The 17379-nt window shown below is 41.1% G+C and overlaps 3 protein-coding genes across 3 annotated transcripts in view; 2 read left to right on the top strand and 1 right to left on the bottom strand.

Annotated features, from left to right (window-relative positions):
- LOC143268054 (5-formyltetrahydrofolate cyclo-ligase-like) overlaps positions 1–8836 on the top strand; it is a 49967-nt gene extending 41131 nt beyond the window's left edge. Inside the window, exon 3 of the mRNA XM_076548521.1 lies at positions 8697–8836. Coding sequence (XP_076404636.1) covers positions 8697–8731 — 35 coding nt within the window. The 3' untranslated portion in view covers positions 8732–8836. The remainder of the gene's footprint in view (positions 1–8696) is intronic.
- The window catches only part of LOC121821659 (immunoglobulin lambda-1 light chain-like), a 755041-nt gene that overhangs the window by 104862 nt on the left and 632800 nt on the right, over positions 1–17379 (top strand). The window lies entirely within an intron of this gene.
- LOC143268061 (uncharacterized) overlaps positions 14559–17379 on the bottom strand; it is a 104944-nt gene continuing 102123 nt past the window's right edge. Inside the window, exons 36-37 of the mRNA XM_076548524.1 lie at positions 16806–16865; positions 14559–14894 (exon numbers count right to left, since the gene is read on the bottom strand). Coding sequence (XP_076404639.1) covers positions 14587–14894; positions 16806–16865 — 368 coding nt within the window. The 3' untranslated portion in view covers positions 14559–14586. The remainder of the gene's footprint in view (positions 14895–16805; positions 16866–17379) is intronic.

Consider the following 17379-nt stretch of genomic DNA (forward strand, 5'->3'; position numbering starts at 1 on the left):
CCCAGGAGTGGTATAGCTGGATCTTGGGGGAGATTGTTTCCCAATTTTCTAAGAAAGCGCCATATTGATTTCCAAAGTGGTTGTACAAGCTTGCATTCCCACCAGCAGTGGAGGAGAGTTCCCCTAGTTCCACATCCTCTCCAAAATAAAGTATCTTCAGTGTTTTTGATCTTAGCCATTCTGACAGGCATTAAGGTGGTATCTCCGAGTTGTTTTGATTTGCATTTCCCTGATGATTAGGGATGTTGAGCAATTCCTTAGATGTCTTTCAGCCATTTGAGTTTCCTCTGTTGAGAATTCTCTGTTTAGTTCTAAAGCCCATTTCTCAATTGGACTGTTGGTCGTTTTGATGTCTAATTTCTTGAGTTCTTTATATATTCTGGATATCAGTCCTCTGTCACATGTGGGGTTGGTGAAGATCTTTTCCCATTCTGTAGGCTGTCGCTTTGCCTTGTTGACTGTATCCTTTGCTCTACAAAAGCTTCTCAGTTTCAAGAGGTCCCATTGATTGATTGTTTGTCTCAGTGTCTGTGCTACTGGTGTTATATTTAGGAAGTGATCTCCTATGCCAATGCATTCAAGACTACTTCCTACTTTCTCTTCTAGCAGGTTCAGAGTAGCTGGATTTATGTTGAGGTCTTTGATCCACTTGGACTTAAGTTTTGTGCACGGTGACAGATATGGATCTATTTGCAGCCCTCTACACGTTGATATCCAGTTATGCCAGCACCATTTGTTGAAGATGCTTTCTTTTTTCCATTGTACACTTTTGGCTTCTTTGTCAAAAATTATATGTTCATAGGTGTGTGGGTTAATGTCAGGGTCTTCAATTCGATTCCATTGGTCCACATGTCGGTTTTTATGCCAATACCAAGCTGTTCTTATTACTGTAGCTCTATAGTAGAGCTTGAAGTCAGGGATTGTGATGCCTCCAGAGGTTGTTTTATTGTACAGGATTCTTTTGACTATCCTGGTTTTTTTTGTTTTTCCATATGAAGTTGAGTATTATTCTTTCCAGGTCTGTGAAGAATTGTGTTGGTATTTTGATGGGGATTGCATTGAATCTGTAGATTGCTTTTGGTAAGATTGCCATTTTTACTATGTTAACCCTGCCTATCCATGAGCATGGGAGATCTTTCCATTTTCTGACATCTTCTTCAATTTCTTTTTTCAGGGACTTAAAGTTCTTGTCATATAGATCCTTCACTTGCTTGGTTAGTGTTACCCCAAGGTATTTTATGTCATTTGTGGCTATTGTAAAGGGTGATGCATCTCTAATTGCCTTCTCAGCTTCTTTGTCCATTGTATATATGAGGGCTACTGTTTTTTTTTTTTTTTGAGTTGATCTTGTATCCTGCTGTGTTGCTGAAGGTGTTTATAAGCTTTATCAATTCCTGGGTGGAATCTTTGGGGTCACTCAAGTATACTATCATGTCATCTGCAAATAGGGAAAGCTTGACTTCTTCCTTTCCAATTTGAATCCCCTTAATCTCCTTATGTTGTCTTATTGCTCTGGCTAGAACTTCAAGTACTATATTGAATAAGTATGGGGAGAGTGGACAGCCTTGCCTCGTTCCTGATTTTAGTGGAATTGCTTTGAGTTTCTCTCCATTTAATTTGATGTTGTCTGTTGGCTTGCTGTAAATTGCCTTTATTATGTTTAGGTATGTTCCCTGTATTCCTGATCACTCCAAGACTTTTATCGTGAAGGGGTGTTGGATTTTGTCAAATGCCTTTTCTGCATCTAGTGAGATGATCATGTGGTTTTTTTCTTTGAGTTTGTTTATATGGTGTATTACATTGATGGACTTTCGTATGTTGAACCACCCTTGCATCCCTGGAATGAAGCCTACTTGATTATGGTGGATAATTGTTCTGATGTGTTCTTGGAGTCTGTTTGCCAGTATTTTATTGAGTATTTTTGCATCAATGTTCATGAGGGAGATCGGTCTGTAGTTCTTTCTTTGTTGCATCCTTGTTTGGTTTAGGAATCAGGGTAATTGTAGCCTCATAGAAGGAGTTTGGTAATGTTCCTTCTGTTTCTATTATGTGGAACAGTTTAGAGAGTATTGGTATTAACTCTTCTTTGAAGATCTGGTAGAATTCTGTGCTGAAACCATCTGGTCCTGGGCTTTTTTTTGTTGGGAGACTTAATGACTGTTTCTATTTCCTTAGGGGTTATTGGACTATTTAAATAGTTTATCTGGTCTTGATTTAACTTAGGTATGTGGTACCTATCCAGAAAAATGTCCATTTCTTTTAGGTTTTCCAGTTTTGTGGAGTAGAGGTTTCTGAAATATGACCTGATAATTCTCTTGATTTCCTCAATGTCTGTTGTTATGTCCCCCTTTTCATTTCTGATTTTGTTGATTTGGATTCTCTCTCTCTCTGTCTTTTGGTTAGTTTGGATAAGGGCTTGTCTATCTTGTTGATTTTCTCAAAGAACCAACTCTTTGTTTCATTATTTTTTTTTGTATTATTCTCTTAGTTTCTAATTTATTAATTTCACCTCTCACTTTGATAATTTCCTGGCATCTATTCTTCCTGGGAGACTTTGTTTCTTCTTGTTCTAGAGCTTTCAGGTGTGCTGTTAAATCACTAGTGTGAGATTTCTCCAACTTCTTTATGTGAGCATTTAGTGCTATGAATTTCCCTCTTAGCACTGCTTTCATAGTGTCCCATAAGTTTGGGTATGTGGTGTCTTCATTTTCATTGATCTCTAGGAAGTCTTTAATTTCTTTCTTTATTTCTTCCTTAACCCATTGGTGATTCAGTTGAGCATTATTCAGTTTCCATGAGATTGTAGGTTTTCTGTAGTTTTTGTTGTTGTTGAAATCTAACTTTAAACCATAGTGGTCTGATAGAACACAGGAGGTTATTCTAATTGTTTTGTATCTGTTGAGATTTGCTTTGTGGCCAAGTATGTGGTCGATTTTAGAGAAAGTTCCATGGGGTGCTGAGAAGAAGGTATATTCTTTCTTGTTAGGATGGGGTGTTCTGTAGATATCTATTAGGTCCAATTGGGTCATGACATCAGTTAAGTCCTTTATTTCTCTGTTAAGTTTCGATTTGGGAGGTCTGTCCAGTGGTGAAAGTGGGGTGTTGAGATCTCCCATTATTAATGTGTGGGGTTTTATATGTGGTTTAAGCTTTAGTAATGTTTCTTTTACATATGTGGGTGCCCTTGTGCTTGGGGCATAAATGTTCAGAATTGAGACTTCATCTTGGTGCATCATTCCAGTGATGAGGATGTAATGCCCTTCTTGATCTCTTTTGATTGATTTTAGTTTGAAGTCTATTTTGTTGGATATCAGGATGGTTTCACCCACTTGTTTCTTAAGACCATTTGATTGGAAAGTCTTTTCCCAGCCTTTTATTCTTAGGTAGTGGCTGTCTTTGAATTTGAGATGTGTTTCTTGTATGCAGCAGAAAGATGGGTCCTGCTTTCGTATCCATTCTGTCCCGCAGTCCCACAATCCACTTATAAAATAATCACTCAGACGCTTATATCACTTATAAACTGTATGGCCGTGGCAGGCTTCTTGCTAACTGTTCTTTTATCTTAAATTAACCCATTTTTATAAATCTATACCTTGCCACGTGGCTGGTGGCTTACCGGCGTCTTTACATGCTGCTTGTCCTGGCGGTGGCTGCAGTGTCTCTCTCTCCTTCTTCCTGTTTCCCCAATTCTCCTCTCTCCTTGCCCGCCTACACTTCCTGTCTGGTCACTGGCCATCAGTGTTTTATTTATATAGAACGATATCCACAGCAAAGTCTATGTCTTTTTATAGGTGAATTAAGTCCGTTGATATTAAGGGATATTAATGACCAGTGATTGTTCATCCCTGTTATTTTTGGTGGTAGTGTGTGTGTACTTCTCTTCTTTGGGGTTTACTGTTGTGGCTTTATCTATTGCCTGTGTTTTCGAGTGTGTATCTGACTTCCTTCGGTTGGAATTTTCCTTCTAGTGCTTTCTGTAGGGCTAGGTTTGTGGATAGGTATTGTTTAAATCTGGCTTTGTCTTGGAATGTCTTGTTCCTTCCGTCTATGATGATTGAAAGTTTTGCTGGGTATTAGTCTGGGCTGACATTCATGGTCTCTTAGTGTCTGCATTACATCTGTCCAGGTCCTTCTGGCTTTCAAAGTCTCCATTGAGAAATCGGGTGTTATTCTGATGGGTTTACCTTTATAGGTCACTTGGCCTTTTTCCTTTGCTGCTCTTAATATTCTTTCTTTATTCTGTACATTTAGTTGTTTAATTATTATGTGTCGAGGGGACTTTTTTGGGGGTCTAGTCTGTTTGGTGTTCTATAGGCTTCTTGTATCTTCATAGGCATTTCCTTCTTTAAGTTGGGAAAGTTTTCTTCTATAATTTTGTTGAATATATTTTCTGTGCCTTTGAGTTGGTATTCTTCACCTTCTTCTATCCCTATAATTCGTAGGTTTGGTCTTTTCATGGTGTCCCAAATTTCTTGGACATTTTGGTTCATGACTTTGTTGGCTTTAGTGTTTCCTTCGACTGATGAAACTATTTCTTCTACTGTATCTTCAATGCCAGAGATCCTCTCTTCCATCTCTTGCATTCTGTTTGTTATACTTGCATCTGAAGTTCCCGATCTTTTACTCATGTTTTCTATTTCCAGCATTCCCTCTGTTTGTGTCTTCTTTATTTTTTCATTTTCCCTTTTCAGGTCTCGGACTGTTTCCTTTGTCTGTTTCATTGCTTTTTCATGATTTTCTTTCAGTACTTTATTGTTTTCTTCCAGTACTTTATTGTTTTCTTCTAGGACTTTATTGCTTTCTTGCAGGACTTTATTGTTTTCTTCTAATTTGTTTGCCCTTTCCTCTAGTTGTCTACAGCATTCTTCCAATTTTCTTGTCTTTTCCTCTACACAAGCCTCTACCTTCTTCATGATGTTACTCATAAGGCTACTTTCTTCTGCTTCTTCCAATTTTTGATGTTCAGGTCTAGATGTTGGAGGCGGGCTAGGTTCTGGTGATGCTGTATTGCTCTTCATTTTGTTGTATGTACTTCTGCCTTGACGTCTGCCCATCTCCTTGTGGTTTCTTCTTGGTCGTATCAGTGTACTTGGTTCAGAAAGAGCTGACAGATTCAGGAAGTCTCTCTCTCTTGTCCAGATGGGAGTTCTCTTGTCCAAATGGGAACTCCGGGGCAGGATGGAAGCTCTTATCTGGACCGGAAGTCTCTGGTCCAGAAGGGAAGTTGGGAGCAGGATGGGAGCTGGGGGCCGGTCTCTAAGTCTCAGGAGGTGGCTGGGGTCTTGGGCAGATGGGCGTGGGGGCAGGACGTGGAGATTACAGGGGCTGCTGGGGGGCTTGGAGAAGGGGATCCCTCCCGGTGGGGCTAGAAGGGAACCTGCCCAGTGGCCAGAATCTGGGGCCAAGTTGGGCAGGTCTTCCCAGAGTGGCTGGTTCCAAGGGATGGGGTCCGGGTTGGGCCCGGATACTCACCTCTGGTCCAGAAGGGAAGTTGGGGGCAGACATTTTCAAATCTTGAACTGTTTCCTTCACCTGTTTTTTTCTTAGCGTTCATGAAGCGGTTTATTGATTTCTTCCAACTGTTTTGTTTGTCTTTTCCCCCATTTCTTAAGGAAATTTTTCATTTCCTCTTTAAGGGCCTTTATCATCTTTATAAAGTTATTTTTAGGTTGTTTTTTTCTGCTTCTTCTACATTGGGGTGTTCAGGTCTTGCTGTTGTAGAACCACCAGTTTCCGGTGGTGCCATATTGTTCTTTATGTTGTTGAATGTATTCTTACACTGTTGTCTACCCATCTCTTCCTCCAATTGGTGCAGGTGGGACCTGTGGCTTACATAGTTGCTCTTCTTCTGGTGCAGTTGGGGCCTGTGGCTCTGATGATCTCTGATGCCTCAGGTGATGTTTGTGGGTATTTGGAGGCAGCTGCCAGGTCACTGGGGCTTTGATGTCCGAGGGTGAGGGAGAGGCAAGAGAAGTACCCCTGGGGGCTAGAGTCTAGGCAACAGGGCTATCCACCAGGGTGCCCAGACACTCACATCCTCCTCCAGGTGCAGGTGGGGCCCTAGTGGTCACTGATGAGGCTGGGATGGCTGGAGGTGGGTAGATGCCGCTGTAGTATCTCTGGGGCTTAGGTGTCAGTGTATAGGGTAGAGACAGGAGATGTGCCCCTGGAGGCTAGGTCCTAGGGAGCAGGGCTATCCAGCTAATGTTATTTTTAAGATGTTATTTTTTAACAGCTGAGTAATAACCCATTATGTAAATGTAGCACATTTACTTTCTATTCTATTTCTATTCTTCTGTTGAGGGACATCTAGGTTGTTTCCAATTTCTGGCTACCATGAAGAGCAGCAATGAACATAACTGAACATGTTTACTTGTGGTAGGATGAAGTGTCATTTGAGTTATTTGCCCAAGAGTGGTAAAGCCTTTTGTGTTTTCTCTATGGAGAATTCTGTTTAGATCTGTAACCCATTTTTAATTGGGTTGTTTGGTTAGTCTTGAGATTTTTATATAATTTGGGTATTAATCTTCTACTAGATATGGAGTTGTTATAAACTTTTCCCATTCTGTAGGCTGTCACTACTATTTGTAGGAATGATGGTGTCCTTTGTCTTACAGAAGCTTCTCAGTTTCATGAGGCCCCATTTATCAATTGTTTAATTTTATGTCCACACTAACAGTGTTCTGTTCAGAAAGTCATCTCCTGTGTCTACAAGTCAAGACTATTTCCTACTTCCTCTTCAGTAAGGTGCAGTGTATCTGGTCTTATGTTGAGGTCTTTGATCTATTGGGAGTTGTTCTGTGAAGGGTTGTAAGTATAGATCTATTTTCATTCTTCTACATGTGGTCATCCTATTTTACCAGAACCATTTGTTGAAGTTGTTCTTTTTTTCCAAAGTGTATTTCTGGCTTCTTTATAAAAATCAGGTGCCAAAAGAGTGTGGATTTATGTCTGGTTCTTCAATTCTATTCCATGCATCAACATGTCTTTGTTTTTTATGCCAATAAAAACAAATATGGTTTTTGTTAATATAACTTTGTAGTACAACTTAAAATCAGGAATAATGAGATCTCCAGCAGTTCTTTTATTGTTCAAATTGTTTTAGCTATCCTAGATTTTTGTTTTTCGATATGAAGTTGAAAATTGTCCTTTGAAGTTCTGTGAAGAACTGTGTTGGGAATTTTGATGGGCATTACACTGAATCAGTAGATTGCTTTTGGTAGGATGGCCATTTTTAGTATGTTAATCTTACTGATCCATGAGCATGGGAGATCTTTCCATCTTCTAATATTTTCTTCAGTTTCTTTTTTCAAAGACTTTAAGTTTTCATCATATAAATCTTTTACTTTCTTGAGTAGAGTTACCCCAAGATATTTTATATTATTAGTGGCTATGGGGATAGGTGTTGTTTCTCTGAGTGTTTTCTCAGTCCATTTGTCATTTGTATATGGGAGGGCTACTGATTTTTTGTGAGTTTATTTTGTATCCAATTACTTTGCTGAAAGGTTTATCAGGTTTATGAGATCCCTGGTAGAATTTTTGGGTTCACTTATGTATAATATCATATCATCTGCAAATAAAGATTCATTGACTTCTCTCTTTACAGTTTGTATCCTTTTGATTTCCTTCAGTTGTCTTATTGCTGTAGTTAAGAGTTCAAGTAGTATGTTGAATAGATATGGAGAGAGTGGACAGCCTTGTCTTGCTTGTGATTTTAGTGGAGTTGTCTTGAGTTTTTCTCCATTTGTTAATGTTGGCTACAGGTGTACTGTAAGCTGCCTTTATTATTTTGAGTATGTCCCCTGTATCCTTAAACTCTCCAGGATTTTAATAATGAAAAGGTGTTGGATTTTTTTCAAAGGTCTTTTCTCCATCTACTGAGATGACCATGTGTAGTTTTTTCTTTCAGTTTGTTTATATGGTAGATTTCATCTATTGATTTTCACATGTTATCCCATCTCTGCATCTCTCAGATGAAGCCTCCTTGATCATGGTGGATGATCTTTTCGATATATTCTTGGATTTTGTTTTCAAGTATTTTATTGAGTATTTTTGTACCTAAGTTCATAAGGGAAAGTGGTCTGTAATTCTCTTTCTCTGTTGGGTATTCATATGGTTTGGGTATCAGGAAAACTGTGTCCTCATAAAATTAATTGGGCTATGTTCCTTTTGTTTCTATTTTGTGGAATAATTTACAGAGTATTAGCATTAACTCTTCTTTGAATGTCTGGTGAATTCTGCACTCAAAATACCTGGCCCTAGGCTATTTTTAGTTGGGAGACTTTTAATAACTGTTTCTATTTCAGTAGGAGTTATGGGTCAGTTTAAATTGCTTGCATGATCTTAATTTAGCTTTTGTAAGTGGTACCTATTCAGAAAATTATCCATTTCTTTTAGATTTTTCAATTTAGTGGAATACAAGTTTTTAAACTACACCCTCACAATTCTATGGGTTTCCTCTGTCTGTTTTTATGTCCTCCTTTTCATTTCTGATTTTGTAACTCTGGACATTCTCTTTCTGACTTTTAGTTAATTTCGATGAGGGTTTATCTATCATACTGGATTTCTCAAAGAACCAATCTTTAATTGATTCTTTGTATTGTTCTCTTTGTTTCTCTTTTAATTGATTTCAATCTTGGCTTTGATTATTCCTTGCCATCTACTCCTTTGTGTGTGATTTCTTCTTTTTGTTCTAGCGTTTCAGGTGTTCTGTTATATCTTGCTATCATGAGAACTCTTCTGTGGAGTCCTGCCCCACCAGGAACCTAGGTCCCCTGAGAAGAGAGACCTGGAACTGAGGAAAGGTAAGTGCACTGCTCGCCAGCCTCCCTTTTACCCGGGATCAGACCAGACGCAGCAAGGAGCCAAGTCAGGTAGGGACTCATTTATTTAAAAACAACAAGCTCCTTTTAAAGCATAAAGAATGAGACTGGGGCAGGGGAGGGGCAAATGCCCCATTGTGCAGATCAGCTTAAAGGTTACCCAATAACACACCTGCAGAGTCTACAGAATTTACAGTGTTGTCTATGAGGGAATTATGTACTGACATCACCTTTCTTGACCTGAAGCACCAATCATATTTTTTTTTGTAAGCAACTTGGATTCCACCCTGTACACTCTCCCTTAGGGCCAGCTTTACTGGCACCTGGCTCCATAGCCCCACCCCCCACCCCCGGGCTTCAGTTGTTTTTTTTTTTTAAATTAATTTTTTTATGTAGGTACTTGGTGCTATGTACTTGCCTCTTAAAACCTCTAGGTCTGCTCTTTTCTGAAGGGAAACAGAGGAGCAGTGGATCTAGGGGAAAGAGGAGGTGAGGGGATTATGAGGAGGGGATGGAGTGGAAGATAAAGACAGGATTATTATATGAGAGAATAACTTTCATTGTATCCCATAATTTTGGGTATGTTGTATATTTATTTTCATTTAATTCTAGAAATTCTTTGTGGTGGTTTGAATGAAAATGGCCTACGTAGGCTCGTAGTGAGTGACATTATATATTGATCTGGCCTGGTGGGAGTAGGTTTGGCTCTTTTGGAAGAAGTGTTCCAAAGAAGGCTTTGAGGTTTCAGAAGTACAAGCCAAGCCCAGGGTCTGTCTTTCTTCCTGCTGCCTGCCAAACCACATGTAGGACTCTCAGTCACCTCTCTAATACCATGTCTGCCTGTGTGCCACCATGCTTACTGCCATGATGATAATCAACTAAACCTCTGAACTGTAAACCACCCCCAATTAAATGTTTTTATTTAAAAAGAGTTGCCATGGTCATGGTGTCTCTTTACAGCAATAGAAACTCTAATGTAGTCTTTAATTTCTTTATTTCTGTCTTGACCCATTTTTCATTTGGTAGAGAGTTGTTCAGTTTCCATGAGTTTGTAAGCTTTCTGTTGATATCAACCTCTATTCTGTGGTGGCTTAATAGGATGCAGTGAGTTATTTCAATTTTCGTGTATCTGTTGAGACTTGCGTTGTGTCCAAGCATGTGGTCAGTTTTGGAGAAAGTTCAATGAGGTGCAGAGAAAGTATATTCTTTTTAGTTTGGGTGAAGTATTCTATAAACATGTTTGGTCTATTTAGATTATAGCATTTGTTAGCTCAAATAATTCCCTGTTTTGTTTTTGTTTGAATGACCTGCATATTGGTGAGAGTGGGGTATTGAAGTTATACACTGTCACCACATGAGGGTCAATATGTGATATAAGCTGTAGTAGTGTTGCTTTTTACAAACTCTGGTGCCCTTGTGTTTGGGGCATAGTTGTTAAGAACTGAAATGTTATCTTGGTGGATTTTTCCTTTGATGAGTATGTAGTATCCCTTCCCATCTCTTCTGATTAGTTCTGGCTTGAAGTCTGTTTTGTTAGGTAGTAAAATGGCTGCACAACCTTGCTTCTTAGGTTCATTTGCTGGGAATACCTTTTTTCAAATCTTTACTCAGAGGGAATGCCTATTCTTGGTTTTGAGGTATGTTTCTTGAATGCAACAGAAGGATAGATCCTGTTTTCATATCCATTCTATTGATGTCTATGTCTTTCTGTTGGGTAGTTGAGATCATAGCTATTGAGATATCAATGACCAATGATTGTTGATTCCTGTTGTGTTGCTGTTGTTATTGTGTTTTTGTTGTTGTTGTTGGTGGTGTGTTTGTGTGTGTGTGTGTGTGTGTGTGTGTGTGTGTGTGTGTGTGTTTTACCTTCTTTTTGTCTTGCTGGTGTGAGATTATTCCCTGTGTCTTCATGGTTGTAGCTGACCTCCTTAGGTTGCTGTTTTCCTTCTAGCACCTTCTGTAGAGCTAAATTTGTAGATAAATACTGATTAAATTTGGCTTTTGTCTTATTTAGGGTTTCTATTGCTATGAGAAGATACCATGATTCAGAAACTCTTATAAAGGAAAACATTTGAGATGACTTGCTTACATTTTCAGAGGTCTAATTCATTATCATCAAGGCAGAATGCAGGCAGGCATGGTACTGGAGAAGTAGCTGAGAATTTACGTCTTGCAAGCAACAGAAAGTGATCTGAAACACTGGGGTGATATCTTGAGCATATATGAGACCTCAAACCCTGCCTCTACAGTGACATGCTTCCTCCAACATGACCACACCTACTCTACCAAGGTCACATCTCCTTATAGTGCCAATCCCTTTGGGGCCATTCTCTTTCAAACCACCACAGCTTTATCATGGAATATCTTATTTTCTCCATCTATGGTGACTGAAAGTTTTGCTGGGTATAGTAGTCTGGGCTGGCATCTGTGGTCTCTCAGAGCCTATAGAATATCTGTCCAGGCTCTTCTGGCTTTTAGAGTGTCCATGGAAAAGTCAGGTATAATTCTAATTGGTCTGCCTTTATGTTACTTCGTCTTTTTCCCTTGTAGCTTTTAATTTTTTTTATTGTTCTATATATTTAGTATTCTATTATGTGCTGAGAGGGACTTTCTTTTCTTGGTCCCACCTATTTAGTGCTCTGTATGCTTCTTGTACCTTTTATTCACATCTCCTTTTTTAGGTTAGGAAAATTTTATTCTATGGTTTGGTTGAAAATATTTTCTGGGCATTTGAGCTAGATTTCTTCTCCTTCCTCTATTCCTATTATTCTTAGATTTAGTTTTTTCATAGTGTCCCATCTTTCCTGGATATTTTGTGTCAGTGGTTTTTTAGAATTACCATTTTCTTTGACTGATGTATCAATTTCTTCTATCATACCTTCAACACCTGATATTCTCTCATCCTCTCTTGTATTCTGTCAGTGAAGCCTGCCTCTGTGGTTCCTTTTAAAATTTCTAAGTTTTTCATTTACAGAATTCCCTGTTTGGTTTGTTGTTGTTGTTGATTCTATTTTCATTTTCAGGTCTTGAATTGCCTTATTCATCTTCTTCCTCCATTTGTCTTTTCCTGTATTTAAGGAACTTATTCATTTCCTCCCACTGTTTGCTTTCCTGGACTTCTTTAAGGGATTTATTAATTTCCTCTTTAAGGACCTCTATCATCTTCATACAGACTGTTTTAAGATCTTTTTTTTCTAGTGCTTTTAGCTAAACTGGAATATCCAGGGCCTGTTTTGGTATGCCGTGGAATAATCTTTCTACACTGTGAATATGTATTGCTCTCACTGTAAATAAAAAGCTGTTTGATCCATAGCGAGGCAGGATTTTCAGTGCAGAGAAAAATGTTGGGAAGGAGAGCAGGGTCTGAGAGGTCTCCAGGAAATACAGAGGGAAGGAGACATACTGGAGGACAGGTAAAGCCATGAGCCATGTGGAAATACATAGATTAATAAAAATGGGTATATTAAAGTTGTAAGAATTAGTTGGTAATAAGCCTGAGCTATCAACCAAGCATGTATAATTTATATTAAGTCTTCATGTCAGGTATTTGGGAACTGGTGGACAGGAAAGAAAAGTCTACCTACAGTGGTATGGTTGCAGGGCTGTTTCCTTGGACTGTTCACCTGGTGTTTTTCAAATGAATGCCTGCTGGTGGTATTGGAGCTTGAAATAATGGGATGAGTTGGGGGAAGGAAGGTTGTAGGAAAAGATCTTTGTGGTCCACTGGGGATGGGGTCAGAGAAGAAGGGGAGACTGCAGCAGGTGTTCTGCAACAGAGCTGGGGGTGAGACTGGGTGGATGAATCTGGTGGAGCAGAAGTGGTGAAGATGTGCTAATTCATACTTTTCAAACCACTTGACCAATATCCTCCCATCCACAGACCTTTCAGACAATGGATTGGGGAAGAGGGATTGAGTCTGCTCCTTATCGGGCTCTGAAGATGACAAATATGTCCATGCCAAACACTCTTGGCTCTCTTCTGTGTAATCCAGATTGCTGACCTAGTAAAAAGCTTTACCTCCAAGGCCACCTTCCCAGAGGTTGATGATCAGTGGCAAAGGCACCATGGTGTAGAAGATGCATGAGGAAAGTCTTACCTATGTCTCAAGTCTCTCACTTAGTGACATAGATGATGAGCTCAAAGTCATTCTGCACCTTGCCAGTCATGAGATCTATGCACAAATCATCCCAGCCTCCCTAGTGTCTGTTCATGGGCCTTTGGGCCTGCTCTCTTCTTCTGGCTCTGTGGACAAAGTACATCCTGATTTACCTTCTTACCTGAACAGGTGTGGACAATGGTGTGAACTTCCAGATCAGTCAGTATGTTGAGAGTTTTTGTGATCTCTTGGGGCCAGGCTGTAATCTTAAGTTGAGCTTCTATAAGAAAAGACTTTTGTGAAGAAGACAACTTGCCCTAGCAGCAGCATTTGACTATGCTGGAACTTGTAGTTTTCTAGGTATTATAAAACTGGGCTAAACCTCTTCCTGGGTGCATTCTGGATGTCCAAGTTCCAGGCCATGAACCTAAGCAGCCAGCTGTGTACTCAGAATCTGCTTCCTTTAGCACACTGTGTGATGATGTTTTGTGTATGCTCTAACAAAGCTTGCCTAAAGATCAGAGGGCAAAGCCAACCACTAGCTAGCCATAGAGGCCATTCAGTGGTGACATACACCTTTGAGGTCAGCTTTTGGGATCTCACGCCTTGAATCCCAGCACTAGGGAGGTGAAGACAGGAAGTGATATGGCTGGGTGGAGAGAAGAATGTAAGGTTCGGAGGAGACAGGAACCCAGTCCCCTTTCAGTCTGATGATTTTGAGGAGGTAAGAACTCTAGTGACTGGCTGCTCTGCTTCTCTTATCTTTCAGCTTTCACCCTGACATCTGACTCTGGATTATTATTATTATTATTATTATTATTATTATTATTATTATTAAGATCAATTAGAATTAATCTACAACACTGGGTTTCTTTGCTAATCCCTGGGCTACTTTCAGAGGCATCATACAGGTAGCCCATGTGATCTTTGGCCCTAGACATGAATTTCTCGCAGGCAACTAGATTAGCTCTCGCCACACTTGCTTTGCTCACCCAGTGAGGATGACCTCTCAGTGGGCACCCAATCCCACAGTGTCTAGGACCTGTTGAGGGTACACGGGACCCTTCAAGGAAGGGCTTTGGTCTGGTGGGCCATATTCAAAGCCTGAAGCCACCGAAGCAGGTCCCCTCAGTCATGTGGCAGGGGGAGGGCCCTTGTCACTTTTATCTAAGGACTGGAGATCTGGAGGGCACCCCAGGGAACAAGCCTAGCCTCTGAAGAAGCACCACTGAAATTTGCTATCTTAGGCTCCCCAGCTACCCAGTGAGGTTCTGAGGTGTCTCTGGAGGAACTTTGCCTATGTTGGCCTCCAGGACCCGGGTATACTACAAGGGGATGTTCAGGGATGATATACTCCTCTTGGAGACATCCACACCTCCTGTCTTAGGTGTTAGAAGTATTCTGGGGGAGTGCTTTTAAACCCATCTGTATCTGTGGATAGATACTATCAAAATATCAAATGTGCCTTCAAGATAAGAGATCTGGGTACTAGAAAGATGGCTCAGCAGCCAAGTGTGCTTGCTACTCTTACGGAGAACTAAGTAGCTCCACAGGATGGGTTACAACTGTCTATCACAACACCCTGGAGGGGTGACTCCAGTGGGCATGCCCAGAGACATAGAAATAAAAACAAAAAACATTTATATACGATTATAGGCATTATATTTTTATTGGTAGTAGCTTTTCATCCCCCCCTCCTCCTCCTCCTCCTCTTCTTTCTCCTCCTCTGCCTCTTCCCCTGCTGCCTCCAACTCTACCACCTCCTCCTCCTCTTCTTCCTCTGCCTCCCCTGCTTCCGCCTTAGGCGCCACCTCCTCCTCTGTTTCCGCCTCCTCATCTGTTGCCGCCTCCTCCTCCGTTGTGAACTCCTCCACTGGCTCCTCCACCACCACCTCTTCCTCCTCCTCCTCCTCCTCCTCCTCATTCGTATCTTCATTTGAAGTCTTAGGTGGGGCTTGGTATAGTACATTTATCTCTAGGGATAGAGTAGGAATAAGTTCAAAATAGGGAAGGAGTCATGGCACAAAGTGTAGCATGAATCTTAACTGGTCTTATTAATAAAATCAAACCTGTGAGCCAGGTATTGGGGTGAAGCTGGAAGATCAGAGATACATAACAGGCCACAGCTAACCTCACCTGGCCAACTTCTCAGCTGATCTTGTTTCCTCAGACTGGAGCCTCTGTGTCCTCATATCCCAATGACTCTCAGCTGAACTGTGCTGTTCAAAACCTAAAAGCTTAACCTGCCAAATGCTTAACCAGCCAAACACTGCTAGTTTCTGGTCCTCACGCCTTATATACCTTTCTGCTTTCTACCATCACTCCCTGGGATTAGAGGCTTGCTTTCTGGGATTAAAGGCGTGAGTCACCATGCCTGGCTGTATTCTTGAACACATGGATTTCTGCCTCTGGAATGCTAGGATTAAAGGCGTGTGCTACCACTGCCTATCCTAAGTATCTAGTGGCTTTTCTGTTCTCTGACCCCAGATAAGTTTATTAGGGTACACAATATTTTGGGGAACACAATACCCCACAACAAAGCTCTGGGACACTGCTGGGTATTTCTTGCAGGGACCAGGTTGGCCATCCTAGGTGAGTGACTGCTCCCACATGTGCCACCATCCATGCTACCAACATTGTTGGGGACAATTTTCTATTGGCTGCTGTTCTGTTGTTTGTAACTTTTGGATGTTGGGTCTCCTTTCACATCAAAAACAAAGCTTTGCTTGCTAACTGTGTTGTGCTTAGCATCCCTGTTCCCACTCTGTTCAGCTCCCTGCTTTCCCCAGCTAGGCAAGAACAGCACTTCACCTCTTTTCCACAAGTAATGGTGTGACTAGATGGCCTGGTAAGACTCAATTGTGTCTAGCTGGGCATGTCCCTAAGCAATGTCCCATTGTATACACTTCCTATTGGGATTTTGGCTCTCCCATAAACTCTGTAAAGGACTCAGGTGAGGCCACATTTCAAGGGAAGGGGAAGACAACTGGGTACACTTATGCATAAAACAGGAATGAATCCAGGGATCCATGATGGATTAGGTTAGGTCCGATCAGGTGGGCCAGTCAACTCGGTATGCAGAATCAAGAACAAGGCAGCAGGGACACACTTTCATGGATTACTGGGCATAACGTGCAGAGCCGCCATTCCACTCAGGAAATAGGGAGGAGGGTGGAGAAGGCTCTAGGTAAGGGACAGAAGAGTGGTCAAATGATGTGGCCGGTGAAGTGGGCTCCTTCATCGCTGTGGACACATTGATTAGAAAGAGTCGTCCCTGAGTTTACATAAGCAGAATCAATCCATCAGAAGTAGAAGGGTACAGGGCAGGCAGACATACTTTGCAATGAAGAAAGACCCTCACCTTACTGCAGGGGTTCCATAAAAGACCTTTGGGGAATATAATCTCCTTTGATTCATACTCTAGACCCGTGGAGACAGGTGAGAACTATACTAAGCATGAAGCCGTATCAGTTTCAGACAGCTTAGAGGACAGAACACACTGGAAGATATGGCAAGGTGATCTGATGAGATGGCAGGAAACTGAGGTTCTGACACACAGAGGATAAGTCAGAGAGGACTCAAGAGATAAAATACAAGTGGCCATGCACTTTAATTCCTGGGATTTTGTACATCCATGATGAACTAGTAATATCTGGAAAGGAGGCCTTATCTGGACCACAGAGTCCCAGATCCATGCTCAAGTACTAGGTCAGAAGCTCCAAGATAGGTGTCAATGTGTCCTTTGACTCATTTGCCCTACAGGTCAGTCTAGTGTGAGGAGCACAGGCTGGAAATGAGCTCACACACAGGCTTCCTCCTGTCCCTGTCCCCACTGACACCATGTCCACATGACAGAGTAGACCCAGAATGCAATGTTGTTACCTACCTAGAGCTATAGGACTTGACTCCTTTCCCAACTCCCTGAGTTGCAGTTCAGGAGCATCACCTGGAAGAAAGCAACAGAGTGGCTCATTCTGCCTACAGAAGATACAGCCACATCAGCTCACACCAGATCAGCCCCAGCTTCCCACTGGTTCCTTGACATCTTAGGTTATGGAAGGTGCTTCAGTGAGGCCAGTCTACTCACTCTGCCACCCACCCATAAGATTGTCTTTTATATAAAGACTGAATGGGGGCTGGAGAGGTGGCTCAGAGGTTAAGAGCACTGGCTGCTCTTCTAGAGGTCCTGAGTTCAAGTCCAAATAACCACATGGTGGCTCGCAATCATCTATAATGAGATCTGGTGCCCTCTTCTAGCACACAGGCATACATGCAGGTAAAACACTGTATATATAATAAATAAATAAACAAACAAACAAATGAATAAATAGAAGTAGGCACTTCAAGATTTTAAGGAAAAAGAAGACTGAATGGAAACATGGAGGTACTGTTATAAGTCCTGCAGGACCAGCCAGAAGAGGATTCACTTCTGCATTATTGGGCCCACACTACAAGACCTT

The sequence above is a fragment of the Peromyscus maniculatus genome, chromosome 12 (genome assembly GCF_049852395.1).
Source record: "Peromyscus maniculatus bairdii isolate BWxNUB_F1_BW_parent chromosome 12, HU_Pman_BW_mat_3.1, whole genome shotgun sequence".
Classification (NCBI taxonomy): Eukaryota; Metazoa; Chordata; class Mammalia; order Rodentia; family Cricetidae; genus Peromyscus; species Peromyscus maniculatus.